Below are 17,515 nucleotides of genomic sequence, written 5' to 3' on the forward strand. Positions count from 1 at the left end.
ATAACATGACTCCAAGAGAAGCCAGAATAAAGTGACTGAGAGCAGGCAAGAAGCTCCAAGACTGACAGAAGCCGAAATAAAAAGATTCTCAAAGCAACTTTCAGTTAGCATTTTAAACACAAGTATCCTGGAATCATTACAAATATTTTAAACTACATATCAAATATATTTACTCAAAGCACTCATCGTTTCTACCTTGCTATCTGTTGGTTTCAACAAGAAGCTGCAAATCCAAATAACCTTGTATATATTTTTTATTTACCAGCTTAGGTTTACACGCTTCCAACAACAAATTTCTGTAATACAAGAACAAGATACTCTAGTTTAAACTTCTAGACACTAATTCTGCCACTCTGTAGTACTGTAAGATTTGTCACCAGTCACAGTACTAAATAAAATCAACAGATCTGACAGAAGTGTAGAAAAGATAATTTTGTTTGGAACTGTGGGGAAAAAAAAGGGAGGGAGAAAATATCCTGCATTTTAAAGCTATGTAAGATTGCTAACCAGCTTGCCAAGATAATTGTGAAGAAAATGGATATAGAGTTTTTTAGCCTTAGTCTTCATCTCCAGTAGTTCCTGGAAACCAATTAAGAGCTAATAAATGCAACATTCAGAAAAATCAATGGCTTTTCAACTGGGCAAAGATTAAAAAGTCTACAAGACGTGCCACTTGCCTTCCGAAGTCCTATGTGCTCAGAAGCACTTCACAAAACTGCCAGAGAATCTACAGAAGCCTCACCAGATCAGCTCATTTGAGTCCTTCCAAATCTCAAATTGAAGTCTTTCTAATGTAGCTGAGAAAACATTGGCCAAGATCTAACCAACTTTGGGGCTTGTTCTTTTTTTCCAGGTGGACAAAGTTGATTTCTGATGGTCACATTCACCACTCTAGCTCAATCTGCGACTGCAATACTACTTCTACCTCTTCAGGTTTAAATGAAAATTGAGCTGCTAGTGGATTCCAATCAGCTTTTGAGAAATCTGCAAGCAGCAACTACAAACTCTAGTTGCTCTCTGTAACACCAGACCTTTATATACAGCTAACTTTAACCTCAGAAGAAATAACCTTCAGCAATCACAAGGAACTCGCAGTGGATAATTAACTGAGCGTAGCTCTCAGTGTGATACTAAGGCCAGAATTGTGAACATCCTTTTAACAGAAAAGTATAGAAAAGTATTAGTTCAAATTTACTACCACAGTGAATTACAATTTCAGATGCACATTGGAAACTCAAACAGGATTAAACAAAAATACTGAATTGGAAAATAAGAGGAACAGCATCCAATGAAAGCTGAAGAGAAAGCCTATAGACACTTGCTTAGTTCAAGGAAATTTATTAATAAAGGGTCTTCAACCTACTGACAAAAGTATTTCAGAAACCTGCAAAAACAAGAGTGGTCATAGCCAATTTAGAAATCTAATAATGCAAGTTTTTCTTATCTCTTGGTTGGTTGGTTTTGGTTTTTTACAAAGCAGGAGTTGAAGCAGTGAACGCTTTGGAAGGCAAAGCCAGAATTACTGAAACAAGTAGGCAAAAAAAAAGCTGGATTTTTCTTTTTTTTTTTTTTTTTTTTTTTTTTCCTAACATTACAGTTTAGAAGTTTCCAACCTTTCTCAATTTTCAGAAAAAAAAAATCATGGAGGTACAGAATTTCTCCTGTAAATGAAGCCGTTCTGAGAGCACATCTGGGTTTTCAGTTACCTACTGTGGTCAACGTTAGAAGCTGTCCATAGACTTGGGGGTCTATAAACTACAAGCTGAAACACACCTGCACTAATATGAACAAAAATGAAGTCAGTGCCCCAACAGAGGGGGCTGTATTTCCTGATTCTGGATTATTAGACTGCCAATCTCATTTCTCTCCTCAGGGTGGATTTAACAGACATTTCCTAATCCAAAAAGTCAATGTATTATCACCAAAAGTACACTTGGACACATGCCAGGCTGAACTGAAAATACAGTGTTTTAAATGGTATTCTCCCTAATCTTAATTGTTAATGCATTGCATTTCTAGAACACAGCTCTGGTGCCACCACACCTTCAATTAGCACAGCAGTCCCAATGCCTATCTACCTGTTCACTGCGTTCAACACTGCTTTCTGTAGCCACAGGCACTGCATTCCTCTTTTGTAAAGGACAGTGTTTTATCAGATAAACTCACACAGCTGGGAAAAGTAGACAAGTTTCAAGCTCAGCCATCCTTTACCAGGTACTGCCCAAGACTGACACGCACTCCATTTTCCATTTTAAATTTAATTTTTTATGTGGGCATTTGTAATTGTCTTCTATCCTATTTATGCTCTGTTATGATAAATGAAGCTAAACATACCTCTTTTTCTTCTTGCTTCCTTGATTTCTTCACACATCTTATTAAATTCTGGATCCAGTTCAGCAGCAATGATAGCATGAGCAGTGTCCTTCAAAGTACAAGCTCTATGTCTTATTATTTTATCTAGAAAACAAGACAGAACACATATTAATTTTAATCACAATCAGTGAAAGACTTATCATTTCTACGTAAGTTTGTTCTGTATATGACAACACTGATATAGATGGAGCTGGAAAACAGAAATACATGAAAATGTACACTGATCAATAACAGCGTGCTCAAAAATTCCAACCCAGCAATGTTAAAAATCTAGCAGTTTTCAGAAGTACAAACTGTTAATTTAATCAATAGCGGCATTTCTAAACAAAGGCAAAAGATGAAAGATGAACATAAATCAACTCGCAGCTCTTCAAAACTCACGAGAACCAGCAGGTGTCGCCAGTTCCCCCAGGCAGATCTACACAGAATCATGGAGTGCAGTAAGAGTGCCCCAAGTAACAAGAGACTTGTCCAGGAATAAACTCACTCCCTAACGGGGTAACATCCATCTATTGTCAGCAAAATCGTACTGGACACCCTCTGAATTCGTACGGCACATCAGGACTACATTCCTTATTTTTTTTTTTTTTTTAATTGTTTAATTTTTCTTCAACAAATGCTATAAAATTCCATCTCATGCTTCACCAGATTCCTGTTGATAACGAATAGTTATTTCTCATTTTGACCTGCTCCAGAAAAACTGGCCAAAATCTCTCTGAAATACACAAAAGAAATCCTTCCATTGCTGTTGCTGTATTTGAGAAGTAATTTTGACTTAGCAAGTTAAGCCATATGTGGAGAAAACTGACATCTAGAATGCTGCTTTTCAGTGAAATCTACAACACCATTTACTTTTAGCACAAACATATTTAATTTGTCAATTCATCCACACTGAATTGCTTTTTCCAGCTGATGGATGTACTTATACAGCAAACACCAACATTAATCTCTACAACATATTATATAATTAGCATATTTAATCTGTTTTAATAATTACTAAGTACAACAATTAAGAGTATCAATGAACATTTATTAAACAAGGTTTATAAATCTAGAAACAGTATATTTTACAGATGAGAGGGCAGCTGAGTCAAAAATAATACCAACATCCAGCCCAATCAAGCCCTCAGTATGTTTTCTGAGGAAATCTACTACTGCTTTAATTGACTGGAAAGCAGATTTATTCCTTTTCTTTTCTTTAACACACATATACTTGTGGAGCATCTTGATTTGTGATCACAAATAAACATCTGCAGTTTGTTGATGTGTAAGTCAGTCAGGAAATAAAATACAAAACAACCTACTAAAAGGAGGGGGGAAAAAAAGCCTCCATAGTGATCAAAGTTCTACATGGAGTTTAAGTTGGGTTTTTGATATTGATTAGAAGCTTACTGTTGAAATAGCCTTCCCCAAAACCAGGTTTGTAGAGTCACGTTAACATGTCATACTTGCATTTAACACAATAGGTTTTTATATAAACCTACCAAAAAGCACCATGAATGTAAGTTGAATCACACGACCACAGATGACTATACCACCAACCATATTCTATCAAACAATACAGGGGCACAGATTCCCAAGTCTACACCAATATTTTACTGAAATGGCAAATGCTATTTTGCATCTTTTGAAGGGAACATTTGACTGAAATACTTCTTTTCTCACATCCTGTGATAGGCAAGACTTTCCCACAGACGTTTTGAAGATGCAAATACTAATCTGTCTAATACACAAAGGTTGTTCCCATTCCTGAAGAATGGAAAAAATGGTCAAATAATGGAGGGGAAAAAGAAAGATTCTCTTGTTGAGATCTATCTGCAACTGTATAGAAAAATAAATTTTAAAAGAACAAAAAGAATCCAGTTTTGAGCCTTTGTATTCAGTATATGAACTGTTTACTCCAATTGCCTTTCCAAACTGAATGACAGAACAGAACCAGGTACAGTATGATACTTTTGCAAATTCATGCATGAGACAGAGGAAGGATATAAACCCAGCTTTAAAAATATGAATGTTTATAGCTTAATAATCAGTTAATGGATTTTTTTTTATAGCTTTATAATCAGTTAATGGATTTGAACACATATAATGCCTACTCAGAATAGAAACGATGTACTGTTCCAGCAGTGTATTCATACAAAAACTCACGACATCTTACATGCCAGAAGAACAATATATAATCAATCTGTGACAACGCAGAAGACAGAACTATCTTTCAACTGCCTTCTCAAAGTTGAGAAGCTACAATCAGAAACTTAACCTAGGAACAGCCAGATCCATTTCGCCTCATTTAATCCTGACATAAGGAAAAAACTAAAATGTTCCTACTTTGGCTCCCTAGGCGTGTTTCCTAAAGCTCTTCTCTTTGGTTAAGCTCAATGAAAAGTTCCGACTCTACATTCTGCCCAAGCTGCCTTTGCTATTTCAAGTTTCTGCCACACCGAACTTGAGATTCATGTCACGATTCCTAGAAGACCTGACCTCCAAATCTGTTCTTTGGAGGTAGAGAGACCTGCTCTACAACTTCAAGAACCTCTTCAGACTATATTTCCCAGAACTGAGCAACCAAGCTCACAGATCCAAAAGGCCTAAAAAAGGAGAACAAAAGGTGTGAATTAATGCCAATTTTTCCCAAAGCCCATCATTAAGTCAAAAACATGTCGGTCACATGCAGGAGGTGTCACTCCCAGCCCTCACTACGTGAGCAGGCACTCTTCAGAGATACTCAGAGAATCCCATATGCCCATCAAAGCTTTGATTATCTCATAATTACACATTAGAAGTCCTTAAGCAGTGTTACCAAGAACACATTGAATCATTTGCTGAATTCTACCAGTGTATTATTTTTTTTTAGCTGTAATACAAAAAGCATCCATAAATCAAAGAAAGGTTTCTTTTCAAAAGCTAGGAACTAGCACTACGTTCAGAAGGCACATGAAACATGAAAAACCCTCTACTTGAGGCTTCACAGCTACACAAATGCAAGGCAATTCTTCTCACATGACCCTGGCTTTGCAAAGCTAGGATCTGACATTACGGGAACTAAACCGTGCAAAACAATTTTAGAATTACAACATGCTTTTCAAAATAGCCACCCAAGAGGATTAGTGCTCTCAGCATTCAGCTTACAGCTCAGAAGTACCGCAGAATGGGAAAGAATAACATCAAAAATTTGAGTTAAAAAATATACGTAATCAGGCTATAACCTGGTAAAATTATTTCATAAAACACTTAAATGCATTGGTCTACAGACAGAGTCAGACTTCTGGTATCACAAATATAAAATAAAACTACATTAAAAGGACGTTGCTTTTGCATTTTAAATGTTTTCTTGATGATTCTGAAAGCTGCCAAATGAAAGGCTTTCTTTTAACAATATTCACAATAAGGTGGCCCCTGCAAAGAGTATAAAATATGCTCTTTCTTTCAGTATGAACAGTTTCCCATGCACTTCATTCCACAAATTCTGCCTTAATTGAAAGCACAGTGTGACACTGTCGAGACCAAACCTTCTAAATCTCTCCTAACCAGCTGCAGCAACTTCCTTGCCTGATGATCTATCTCACTTTATTTCCATCCCCAGACAGACATTTCTTAATTTCTGTAGGTGCATTTCACATTTTAAGCCAATGAGAAAATAAAAGCAGACCACTGCCAGATTGTGTGTAGTATTCTCTCCGCAGCTCTCCAAATCGCACTGGCTTTTGTTGCATATGCAAAGTCAATTCAATGAAAATGAGCTATTGAATTTTAAAAGGAGCTACAAAACCTAATTTATTAGAGAACAACTCTAAGTGCTGTAGCTCTTGTAACGTCCCCCAGTGCTCCAAGTGCCTTAGAACACTAAAAGCACAGACACTTAGGAAATTTGCTTGTTTATCTTAATTATAATAAAGCATGCAGCTTATTTAGAGACTAGAATAGTAACTGAATATGTGATTAAGTACCACGCTTTCAATTTAGGAAAGCCAAGATGAAGCAGATCTTACCTCCAGGATCTTTGTCTGGATTGTACTCCAATGCATTGCTGCATATCAGATCAATATCTGTTAGGAAATCCTTGGCTGTTAAGTAGTTGTGTTTATCAATTTTGGTTATTACTGTTGACAGGTCCATTGGCTCTTTGATAACTTCAAGGTAATCTGAAACCTGCAATCAAACAGCACACAAAAATGACAAAGGACTGTATTTGAACACTGCTAGTTTCATATCTTTGTAGCCTTATTCATTCCACATGCTTAGCCCCAACACAATAACTAAACAGTTTCAATAATAAAAGAAAAATTATGTTAAAAGTCAAAGTTTTAACAGGACTTCCAGTTTCTTCAGTTTCTCTAAAATGGAGCTGATGGTGTTTTTGAGGCACAGCATTTTATCTAAATGCATTTTTATTTCTAGGTTTTTTTTGTGACTGTTAGAACACTATCTTGAGCTGGAAAGAGAAAACAAGAAGCTTCACCCAAAGAAAAATGAGGAAAACTGTGTGTTGTTCAAGTTTTCAGTAAACTCATTAAACTGAACAGTCAAATTACCAACTTGTAAGTATATATGATTAATTAGTTCCTTCAATCAATTTTATTTTTTAGAAAAGTCAGGTTCTATTGATTGAAGACAGTAACTTTGACATAATACTTTCTCTTTAGACTGCCCTTCTGTAGAGTTCACAGCTTACTACAAGCTTAGCTCACAAATGGAAATTCAGCTTCCACTAGGGCACACTGAAAATATTTTACATAATTAATGGTACCATAAGGGGCTCAAGCTTGACAGTCAAATGTATCAGCACAGCTGCTGTAACAAAGTTCATAAAAAAACCTATTAATTTGTTATTTACTTCAAGGCAGAAAAATCCTATAGGTGCATGTTCCACTGCAATTAAGGTTGCAATCAATTAGAAACACTGGCAGCCTCAGAAACAGCATTGCTTTTTTTCTTTTGAAATCACCCACGTATGATGGTAGCTGCCAAAATACTGAGCAGTTACACACATATCCAGATCAAGCTGCAATGGCTCTGTTAAGACTTAATAGGTTTCTTTAAATGAAGTATCTATAGATATTCATACAAAAATCTATTACAACATAAAATAACTTCAGTGCTTTAGTGCAGTGGACAGCAGTACGTAGCCTAACTCCCTAAGCACACTGAAATTTATGCTGAAAAATTCAAATGGCAAAAATTCTTCTTATGCCTCTCTATAGAAACATGATAATTAGTTCATTGAGTGGAACGCCAAGTCATGAGCTTCCTCTTCTCATTAGCACATCAGAAATAATCTTTCACTGGAAACTGTAAACACTGCTGTTGTATTAGTCAGGAAAATCTCTGTTTTGTCACACAGCAGCATTATTCCCTCCGCAACGCAAGCAGGAGTGGAACAAGTTTAACACTTCTTCAGAAAATCAGACAGCTCCTCTACAATGGGACAGAGCCATGCTTGAAAGGATGACATGGGACAAAAAGGGACAATTTCTAGTGCTGCCATACATTACAAGGCATGCAAAAAAAATCCTGCTAATGTGATTTTATTTAATTTCTCCACCTACAAAGCCAGGACTGTGGTTTTGTGGGTATTTTGTTTTGGGTTTTTTTTTGTGTTTTTTTTTCTCCCTAAACTTATCCACGTGCATTTGAACTGCAAATTCATTGGGGGAAAAAGAATTTTACCATGAGTACGATGGATTCCCTACAACTCCTGAGCAGTTTCATAATAAAAATACTCCTTTGACCATGCTCACACTGAAATGCCTTACTGAAGATCTCCTCAGCCTTTCACACAGCTTTAAAACAAAAACAGCTACACAAGACTGAGGAAAGCTCCCACTAAGAGGACTGCGTGAGACAATAAAAATACGCTATTTAGGCGTGTGAAATTTACAATGCAAATTCATTTTCTACAGTGCTGTACTGCAAACATCTCATATTTGTCTCGTAGTATCTGCTAATAGAAATGTTTCATGAGAAACAAAAGACAAACAATCCTAACTACCGGACTTGCAGCATTTGATTTTTAAGTCAGGCTAAACCACGTCCTTTTCTTATACATCTGAAAGCATCTGAAAATAGATTTGCAGATGGAGCCATCTGATCAGTTAGGTGTGCACACTATATAATCATCCAGCAAATGCCTTATAAAGTGCTACCATCTGCAATTAATGGCATCTGTAAGCATTACTGCTGAAATTATTCAACAATACTATTAATGCTTGCTACATTACAGAACACACAGATTGCTTTTCCAATACTATCATGCCTACAGGACTATTATGCTCTAAAAGCTTTTATTAAAGAATAGTATTTATGCTTCCAAATATTTCAGAAGCACTGGCAGGGATAGGAGTGGCATTTTTAAATGCTACTTTTAGTTGGAAAACTGACAGGAAAGCACAGTTTCCTACAGGTTACTGGTACAAAGAACATTCTCAAACTCCTTGCATCTCAATTGATGTGGCTGTGACCATCTCACCAGCTAAAACTAACAGCCTAGATAGGAAAGATTACAGCTAAAACATTCATTTTAATTATTCACTTCTCCATTTCCTTTTTCAATTGACACTCTTTTTCTAATCACTTCAACTTCATTGTTTGCACATCACTGAAACAAGACCTCTTCAATATCCACCGGTTTGCTGAAGATGTTAAAGCGCTTGTCTGTAGCCAGCCTCTTGGTTACATCCCTGAGAAACAACCGCAGCTCTCTCAACGTGTTCTCTTCCTGGTCCTCCATCCGTTGTTTTTCTGCTTCCGACAGCTCACGGGCAGGAGACGGCAGTGCAAGAGGAAGAACTTCCATAGCACGAAGAGCTAGGGAAAAAAAACAAGAAGTCAGACAACAGAAGTATTAACGACAGCGTATTTTATGATGATGCCCCTCCAAATTCACTACGTATTTAATGGGTCTCACCAACGCAACCATCAATGAACTCTTAGTCCCACAGCCCCCCCCATTTTCTAAAACCAATAACTGCAATTCCTCCAATCCTCCTCTAAATAAACTTTCTGGGTACAGAAACATTGCCACCTATTACCTACACTAGCTGTCAGTTACTCGTGCCTTCTGAAAAGAAATCAGCATCAGAAAAGGAATCAGAAAACAAAACACTGAGATCACATTATTATTGGCTTTACTGTAATTTAGTTTACCAGCCTGTTTCCTTCTTGGTGGGGGCATCGCAGCCTCATCAAGAATTAATCCTCTGAAAAATCGCAATCTGTCTTCTTCACTTGGTTTCTGAATATAAAAAACCTCTTCATATTGGATTCTGAAAATACATTTCACCTACAACAGAAAATAATGCTGTGTAAAAACTGAGCCTCCACTCAAAGCGACATAATTAGCAACCATACAAAAATGCTCGTCACAAACTTTTCCACAATTAACCACATTAGAGAAGATAGGAAACTCTACCCAAATCTGTGTACACTGAAGGAAGGGATGCCATCCAGAGGGACCTGGACAGGTTTAAGAAGTGGGCCCACATGAACCCAATGAGGTTCAACAAGGCCAAGCGCAAGGTGTCATGCCTGCATTGGGGCAATCCCAGGTATGTCTACAAACAGGAGGAAAAAGGCCCTGGTGGAGAAAGACCTGGGGGTCCCAGTGGATGAAAAGCTGGACACGTGCTAGCAGTGCGCATAGAACAACATTCCTTTGTCCAGTTTGGGTCAGCTACAGAGGTCCTGCTCTCTCCCAGCTCCTTTTGCACCCTTATGCTGCTTGATAGCTGAAAAGTTGGAGAGTTTTCAACACTCTTCCCCTCCTAAACGCAAAACACAACATTATACCAGCCACTATGAAGAAAATCAACTCTACTCCATACATGCTACTGGAATTCCATCACTGCCTTCAACAGCAGACCAGAGAACAAGCCCACGATGGGTTGAATCCATCAACACTTTAAAGGAACTATGTCATTTCTAAACAGCAAGTATAGTTCAAGAACTTGGCCTCCTCAGCAAAATAGTGTGGAGATTCTGACTGTCAGTAATGTGGAAGTACCTCCCTCATTATAATAAAATTGGTAATTTTCTGTAAAGTTTGAGAAACAGCACAAAACAATGTTTTCTTGTGATCAGAACATGTTGGATAGCACATGCATCCATAATAACACTGCCCTCCCACAGTCAACTTACCTCTTCAGGCAATTCACTATACATGGACTCAGAGGTAGACAGCAGAAATATAGGGGAGAAAGATGGTATATCTTGCAGCAAGGTTAGAAAAGTAGCTCTCACAGTTTCACTGACAGCTTCCCACCAATCACCAATCTGAGGCATGTAAACAATACTTGGTACTGTTCTTCGAGCTTCACGAAAGATCTAATTAAGAGTAACAATGATGTTTAACTAAAATCGTTGTTATCCCCCATGAGAAGCAAAACTCTTGCAGACTAGGAAATGAGTTGCGTTGGTAATACTTGGTGTACAAATCCTCCAGTAAATTAACATTATCTAATAATTAAGGCTTTCTAAGCAACTGTTTGCAATTGGTAGCTGTATCATTCAGTTATTTTACATCCTTTTGGTAGGCCCTACAAAAATACTGCTTGTCGTGTATGTTTTAAAAACTTGTCAAGATTGAACTATCAATATGAAAATTAAACTGGCTTGCTATCCTTACACACCATAAAATTCACCACACACTTAAGCATTTACAGTAAGTAATTGAGCATATATCCACAACACAACAATTTACACATAAACTAACAAAAATGAAAATCCGGAACCAAAAACCCACCTGAGCAGTCATGTTAAAAACATGATTGCTCTTATTAGTCAACAGAGATCTGAATATCCATCTAGAGAGATCTATATTTAAAATATGCCTATGAAAACCTGGCTTTTACCTAACACACCACTCAGCTGCCATTATTTAGATGCTGCAGATCTGTTCCAGAATTATATCAGTTACCTATTAGAAGAGAATTTTAAATGTCACCTGTGCACACGATTCTTCAGGTGTTTTGGCACTGACTGAATAAAGTGCTGGCAGATCTAGCCTGTGTACAGAGAACTTTTCAAGAGTGTGCAATAGTGCTGGAGCAAGGTGTGAAGTCTGACCCGAACCCCTCTCTCCAGTTAGCAGTAATCTCGGTCGGTAAGAGGTTGGCTGGTGATAAGCTGACCTGTAACAGACAACAGTTAGAATGAACATGCCACTGTTACCAATGGAAATACATATAACCTCAATCACTGCTTCAAGCCTGGGTATTTGTTTTGGGTCTTTTGTTTGCTAAGAATCCAAAAGACCAAGTAATGGACAACTTCCTACAACTGCCTAAAAAGATTCAACAAACTGTAAAATACTTCAGCACTAATTCAGCTCTAAGTAACTCAAGCCTTGTCTACTGCTTGAATTTCACAACAATTTTATTCAAACTCATCTGCAAAAATGTGCACATGTTAAACTTGTACATCATATGAACATACTTTCACATAAATGGACATTCAGTCAAGATATCTATTTGGTCACATCAAGCTCATGCATCTCTACAGTAACCTCAGAAATTTCAAGTTAATAAACTCATCCTCCAAAAATAATACCTAAGATTTCCAAGAAGAATGTAATGTGTTGTAATTTAAGAAATAGGATTTAACAAAAATCACCGTTCATATTCTACTCTTTTACTAAGTTTATTTTATGAGAGCAGAAAGACTGCAAAGATAAACCTTATTTTCATTCTTGCTACATAGAAGACATCCTAAGAAGGAGTTCATGTAAGGAATTTGGTATTAAATTAAATTTAGTATTAAAAACGTGACCACACGCTTCTCAGAGAATTTACATTATATCCTTATTTTTAAGTGTAGATTTCCATAAATGCTGCCCTGGCATCACTTTTTAGCAGAAAAAAATTTAGCATTTTTCCACAAGATGGCTCTACTGAACAGTACTACTACTGAGCAGTTCTCCTAACCTCATTTTCTTTATTAAGCAAACTCTCCAGAGAAGCTACGGAACATAGGCTAAAACGGTTCTAACTAAAAACCAAAGAAATGTTACTTTACAGTTAATTACTGTAGGCAATTCAAATTAAACAGAAAGGATTCAGCCAAATTTCACACAATCTTTCCAAATTCCCATTTCCCAAAAAACTTTCCAAGAAAAACAAGGAAAAACTATGTTAAAAAACCTCAAAACATTTTTATCATTTAACCAAACAATTGCATACACTGAAGCTCAACAGTGCTTCAGACCAAGACAAAGCAAATCTCTTTTGTAATGTTATCGTAATGTTTCCTACAAAGTAAACCTCTAAATTTAACCCTCAAAAATCACAGAATCATAGAATCCTTAGAGTTGGAAGGGACCTCTGAAGGCCATTTAGTCCAACTGCCCTGCTATGAACAGGGACACCACAGCTAGATGAGGCTGCCCAGAGCCTGACACAGCCTGGACTTGAAAGTCTCCAGGGATGGGACATCAACCACATCACTGGGCAATCTGTTGCAGTGCCTCACTCCTTTACTGTAAGCGATTTTTTTCCTCACATTTAACCTAAACCTACCCTTCCTGAGCTTGAAACCATTTCCCCTTGTTCTGTCATCACAGACTCTGCTAAAAAGCCTGTCCCTTTCTTTTCTGCAGCTCCTCTTTAGGAGCTGAAAGGCTGCTCTCAGGTCACCCCACAGCTCCAGCCTAGGGAAATATTCCTCAATATCTCTTTTCCCAATGTGTGGTATTTCAAATCAATACTGCTTGTTACAATTGAGAATTGCTGTTAAGATCCTTACTTCTAAGACAAATCCATCTGTTCCAAGCCGTTTCTGATTGCTGCATTCAGGACGTGGCCTTACCTAAGAGCATTTCAATCTAAAACCTCTAATCCGTGCAGTCATATTTTTCCTCACACAGAACAGCATTGCCACCACACCTTTATTACCTCTACTGATCTCAGAGTGCCATAATTTCATCCATCTGGTTAGAGACAGTTAGAGAAACACTCACATTGTAAAATGAAGGTAGGGTTTATGTATAGCAGCTGATGACTGTTTCTTTGGTGATCCTGAGGGACAGCTCGTCTCAAAAATTGATGAAGCATTCTCATCTTCACTATCATCTAATATTAGACTTGGTACATCTGTTCCAAGAAATACATTAATTAGTCTCATCACTTATACTCACAACAAACAAGAAAAGGCATTACAATTTTCTTCAATTACAACACTTATTTTCAAGAGTAGGAAAAAAAATATTATAACTGTCAAAATGTAAGAACACAGAATAATAAATACTTTCAAAAAAAAAAAAGCAAATTACATATTGCAGAAGTCTAATGATTACAAATTTACTCTTCAAGCCAGCAAGCAGAACAATCTCACAAACAAGAAAATGTTTAACTCGCTATGAATTGCTTCATTTAATTTTATTTTACTGTCAGAGATTTTTCAAGGATGAAGTTACGAAATTTTTAATTCCTCAGACTATAAAGAATTTTGTATTTATTTCTTTCATACTGGTGACCCAACTTTTACAGGTACACTTCTTCCAAAATTACTCTCTGCATCACCTCGTGGACAATGTGTGTACTACTACAATCAATGCAGCTAATCCTGAGTTCATATTCTGTACTTCAATCTATTTTAATTCCTTTTCTAATGCATCAACATGATGAGGTAATTTCTACATAGTCCTTCAGAAACAAAAAGCTAAAAGACTGATTACATTCTAAAGACAGCCTCTGGGGACAAAAAACTGCAAAAAATGTAAGCATGGCAGTAAACCAAAACAACCAGTTGACAGAAGACCCTTTTGAAAATTAGGTTCTGCTAAATTAACTACCATGGCTACAGTGGGATAAAGAATAGACTGCTGCCATAGGATAATGGAAAATCAACTGCTATGAGATCTTTATTTGCTCCTTGGAAAGGAATTTATTTCATGTTAACTTCAAAAACCATCTTCACTCCCTCAGCAAAATCAGTTTGCATGAACAGGGTGAAAATGGTCAGCAAGAGAAGCGCAGAGGTCAACAAAATACTCTGTAATGGATGGGCAAGCTTGAGAGCAGCTCAGCCACAGCTGCACGCTGCTGTTGCAGGGTAATCACCAGAGACCTCAGCAACACTCCAAGTTGGCCACAGCCATTTAGAAAAATGGAGTGCTGTGAAAAAAAGACACGAAATAAAGAGATACAAGAGTTATTCTCAAATATCTGACCCACCACAGCACATGTACTACTACCCTAAACCAATAAAGGCAGCACTGACAGTGTAGCACAGAGATGCCACCTAACATCTATCCATCCACACATACAGTCCCAGGAAAAAGTGTTGAGACAACAAAAGTATTTGATGAGGACATGACAAGTCTCTTGGCAAACAGCAATGCAGTCACATTTTTGGCAAGCATCATAAAGTGAAGATAATGAAGGCCTACAAATCTCAGTCCGGTGCCAAGAACAAGCCCATATCCACAAGTATTAGGAAAAGCTGCTGGATATCTAACTCAGGGCAAAGACAGAAGCCCTTCACAGAATCACAGAAACACCAAGGTTGGAAAAGACCTACAAGATCATCCAGTCCAACCATCCACCTATTGCCAATAGTTCTCACTAAACCATGTCCTTCACTTCAAACCAATTGAATGTAAACCTCCTAACTCTTGGAGCACTGCAGAACTCAAGATGCAAGATTTTTGCTATACCAAATGTATACCCAAAGGGTATCTCCTACGCTCATGCACTAAATATTCTCAAATAGAACTTTATAACAGAGAGGGGTTTTTAATTCAATTCTTTAATAACAATAGTATCCAAGCTGAGCATTACCAAAAGGTAAGAAGTATGAAGGGAGACAAATTTCTTACACCATTCTGGTTTCAAGAGAACATAATGCGATCTAACCACAGCTGCAAGCATCCCTTCCCAACGCTCCACCACTCCCTGACCCCACCTCAGGCCATCTCCACTCTTGAAATCTTCAGCTGTTTCAGTCAGCAGAAAAGTAACCCAACAAAAATATGTTTTTAAACGAGTTTGCCAATGAAACGATTCAACAAAGGGCCTGATGTGTACATGAAATTCAAGGGACAGAGGAAAAACTGGTCCATGGAACTGCTGCAGCCAGCACAATGATCAGCCTAAGCTGCCTGGGGTGCAGTCTGAAAGCGTGTTCTGGAACAGGAAAGAAGAAGAAGTCATAGCTGTCACAGATCTACTTCATGACTAGACTATTTTCAAGTTAATTACACACAACCACAAGTAGCGTTTATAAAGCCAGGGGGATGAAGGCGTTTCCAAGTATGAACAGTAAAAAATATTATGTCAGAATACAAAGACATCAAAAACCAAAGTAATTTCAACATTTAACTTAAGAAATGACAGGGCTAACTATTAAAGTATGTCTCCAAGAACACAAAACACAGAACCTACTGAATCACTGCCAGTCAAAACAGTCAGTCACGTTCCTTTTTACTCTCTGCTTCACTAACACACTCGTAACTGTTCCCACTGCAGGAGAGTTCTGACACACTTCTGACCCCTCAGCACATTGGACTTCACTAATTTGGCAAAAAAAGCTAACAACACAACACAACACAACAGCTAATAGTTCTCAACTTGCTAACCTGGCAGAAACAGCTCCAGGATCAGAAGTGTATCAGGCACTTCAAGGTAAGGAAATCATCAGGACTTCCTCATTATCCAGGAGATGACCACCCCACAGGCCCAGGGATCTTGTCTAACCTACGCTCTCCACTTCTGAGCTCTGAGCTCCCCATGAAACTCCTTTGCAGCCTGTTTCTATCCCACTAACTAGCAAAAATTGATGACAGGTAATTGACACTCAGGCAGGAGCACCAATTCCAGGTCCTAACATGCTGAGAAAGACTCTATTTAGTTGTTGTTTGTTTTTGTACCATCTGATTATGTTCTATTATTTCTCCTTTAAGCTGTAATTCACTTAGGGATGTGGGTTTTTTGTTTGTTTGTTTTTCCAGATGACACTGAAACCTACAGCATATTGGTCTACACAGGTTCATTACACATAGGTTCATTAAATGGCACAGCAACTTAAAATCTGCAAAAAAAAAAAATTAGGCAACAGACAAGCAAACTGCATTCACATTTGAACATAACACTAAACCAAACACACATCAGGCTGTAGGCTAGCAGTCGAAGAAAGCCAACTAACAACCCACATACCTTCACTTCTGTCACTCTGGCTGAACTCAGCGTGAGGAAACACTTTGTGTAAAACCTCAAGAAGGTCAGCAAAGGTACGTTCCAACAGTGGTCTGATCACAGGAGATAATGCGTGTCCTGAAGACGTCACGGCACGTTGGGAAGCAGGCACAATGTTCTGCATTGCATGATAAAAATCCTGCGCACTGAGAACTACTGACGAAACATCAAGCTGTAGCTTCTGACTGCTCACATAAATCTGGGGGTAGCGTCGTCTCAGGGCAATCAAGGCAGCCTCAGTGCAAAGTGCTTTTATGTCAGCCCCGCAGTACCCTGGTGTACAAAAAAAAGAGAGAAAAACAAAACAACCTTGCATGAAATAGCACTGTTGTGCTGCATACATTTCAAGCATGCCTACAGCTAAAAACAACTGGTAATACTTCGTTGTTGAGGTCCACAAAGCATCTGCCAAAACATGCCAGGCTATAATCCAGTGACAGTGTTGTATATCAAATTATGTACAGTTACACTGAAATACAGACAGAAATGAATACTATGCTATGGTTCAAATGACCTCTGTTTTCACTACACAGCATTTATCTTCAGCTCATGGTTTTCAGTCTGTCATCACTCTTTTTTTCTCAATGCTGTCTCGAGTATACTTGCCATTTGTAACCGGCCAGCCCTGGGGTTTCTGTTTTTCTGTTTGTTGCTGTTCTAGCTTGCTTAACATCTCTACATGAATATATTTATTAAAAGCAAAGTTGTTTTGTTATATAGGATGAGCATCTAACTATTACATAAAGAGAAAAGTTAATGAATAAAGAAGAGAAGGAATCTCTGGTTAAAAAGGCATACTGTAGATTCTTAGAAAAATGTGAACTTTTACCACTGAGGAAAATGTTTCAGACTTCTTATAGTTTTGTAATGTTACCAAAAAAAAGAGTAGAAAAGCTACTAAAAAGCATTACAATTTTCATTCAGCCCAGCTTCTAAGTACCTACAGGTGGCTTTGCATA

At 37.7% G+C, this 17,515-nt stretch overlaps 1 protein-coding gene across 3 annotated transcripts in view; it reads right to left on the reverse strand.

The window, feature by feature from the left end:
* Positions 1-17,515, reverse strand: part of ATAD2B (ATPase family AAA domain containing 2B) — a gene marked incomplete at both ends in the record, with an annotated part of 69,346 nt that overhangs the window by 16,542 nt on the left and 35,289 nt on the right. For all 3 annotated transcript variants that reach the window (XM_079550789.1, XM_079550787.1, XM_079550788.1), the window contains 8 exons: positions 2,335-2,457; positions 6,363-6,522; positions 8,981-9,177; positions 9,517-9,652; positions 10,507-10,692; positions 11,312-11,498; positions 13,322-13,454; positions 16,518-16,829. In XM_079550789.1, the coding sequence (XP_079406915.1) occupies positions 2,335-2,457; positions 6,363-6,522; positions 8,981-9,177; positions 9,517-9,652; positions 10,507-10,692; positions 11,312-11,498; positions 13,322-13,454; positions 16,518-16,829 (1,434 nt within the window). The remainder of the gene's footprint in view (positions 1-2,334; positions 2,458-6,362; positions 6,523-8,980; positions 9,178-9,516; positions 9,653-10,506; positions 10,693-11,311; positions 11,499-13,321; positions 13,455-16,517; positions 16,830-17,515) is intronic.

This window comes from Tetrao urogallus (genome assembly GCF_951394365.1).
Source record: "Tetrao urogallus genome assembly, chromosome: 2".
Classification (NCBI taxonomy): Eukaryota; Metazoa; Chordata; class Aves; order Galliformes; family Phasianidae; genus Tetrao; species Tetrao urogallus.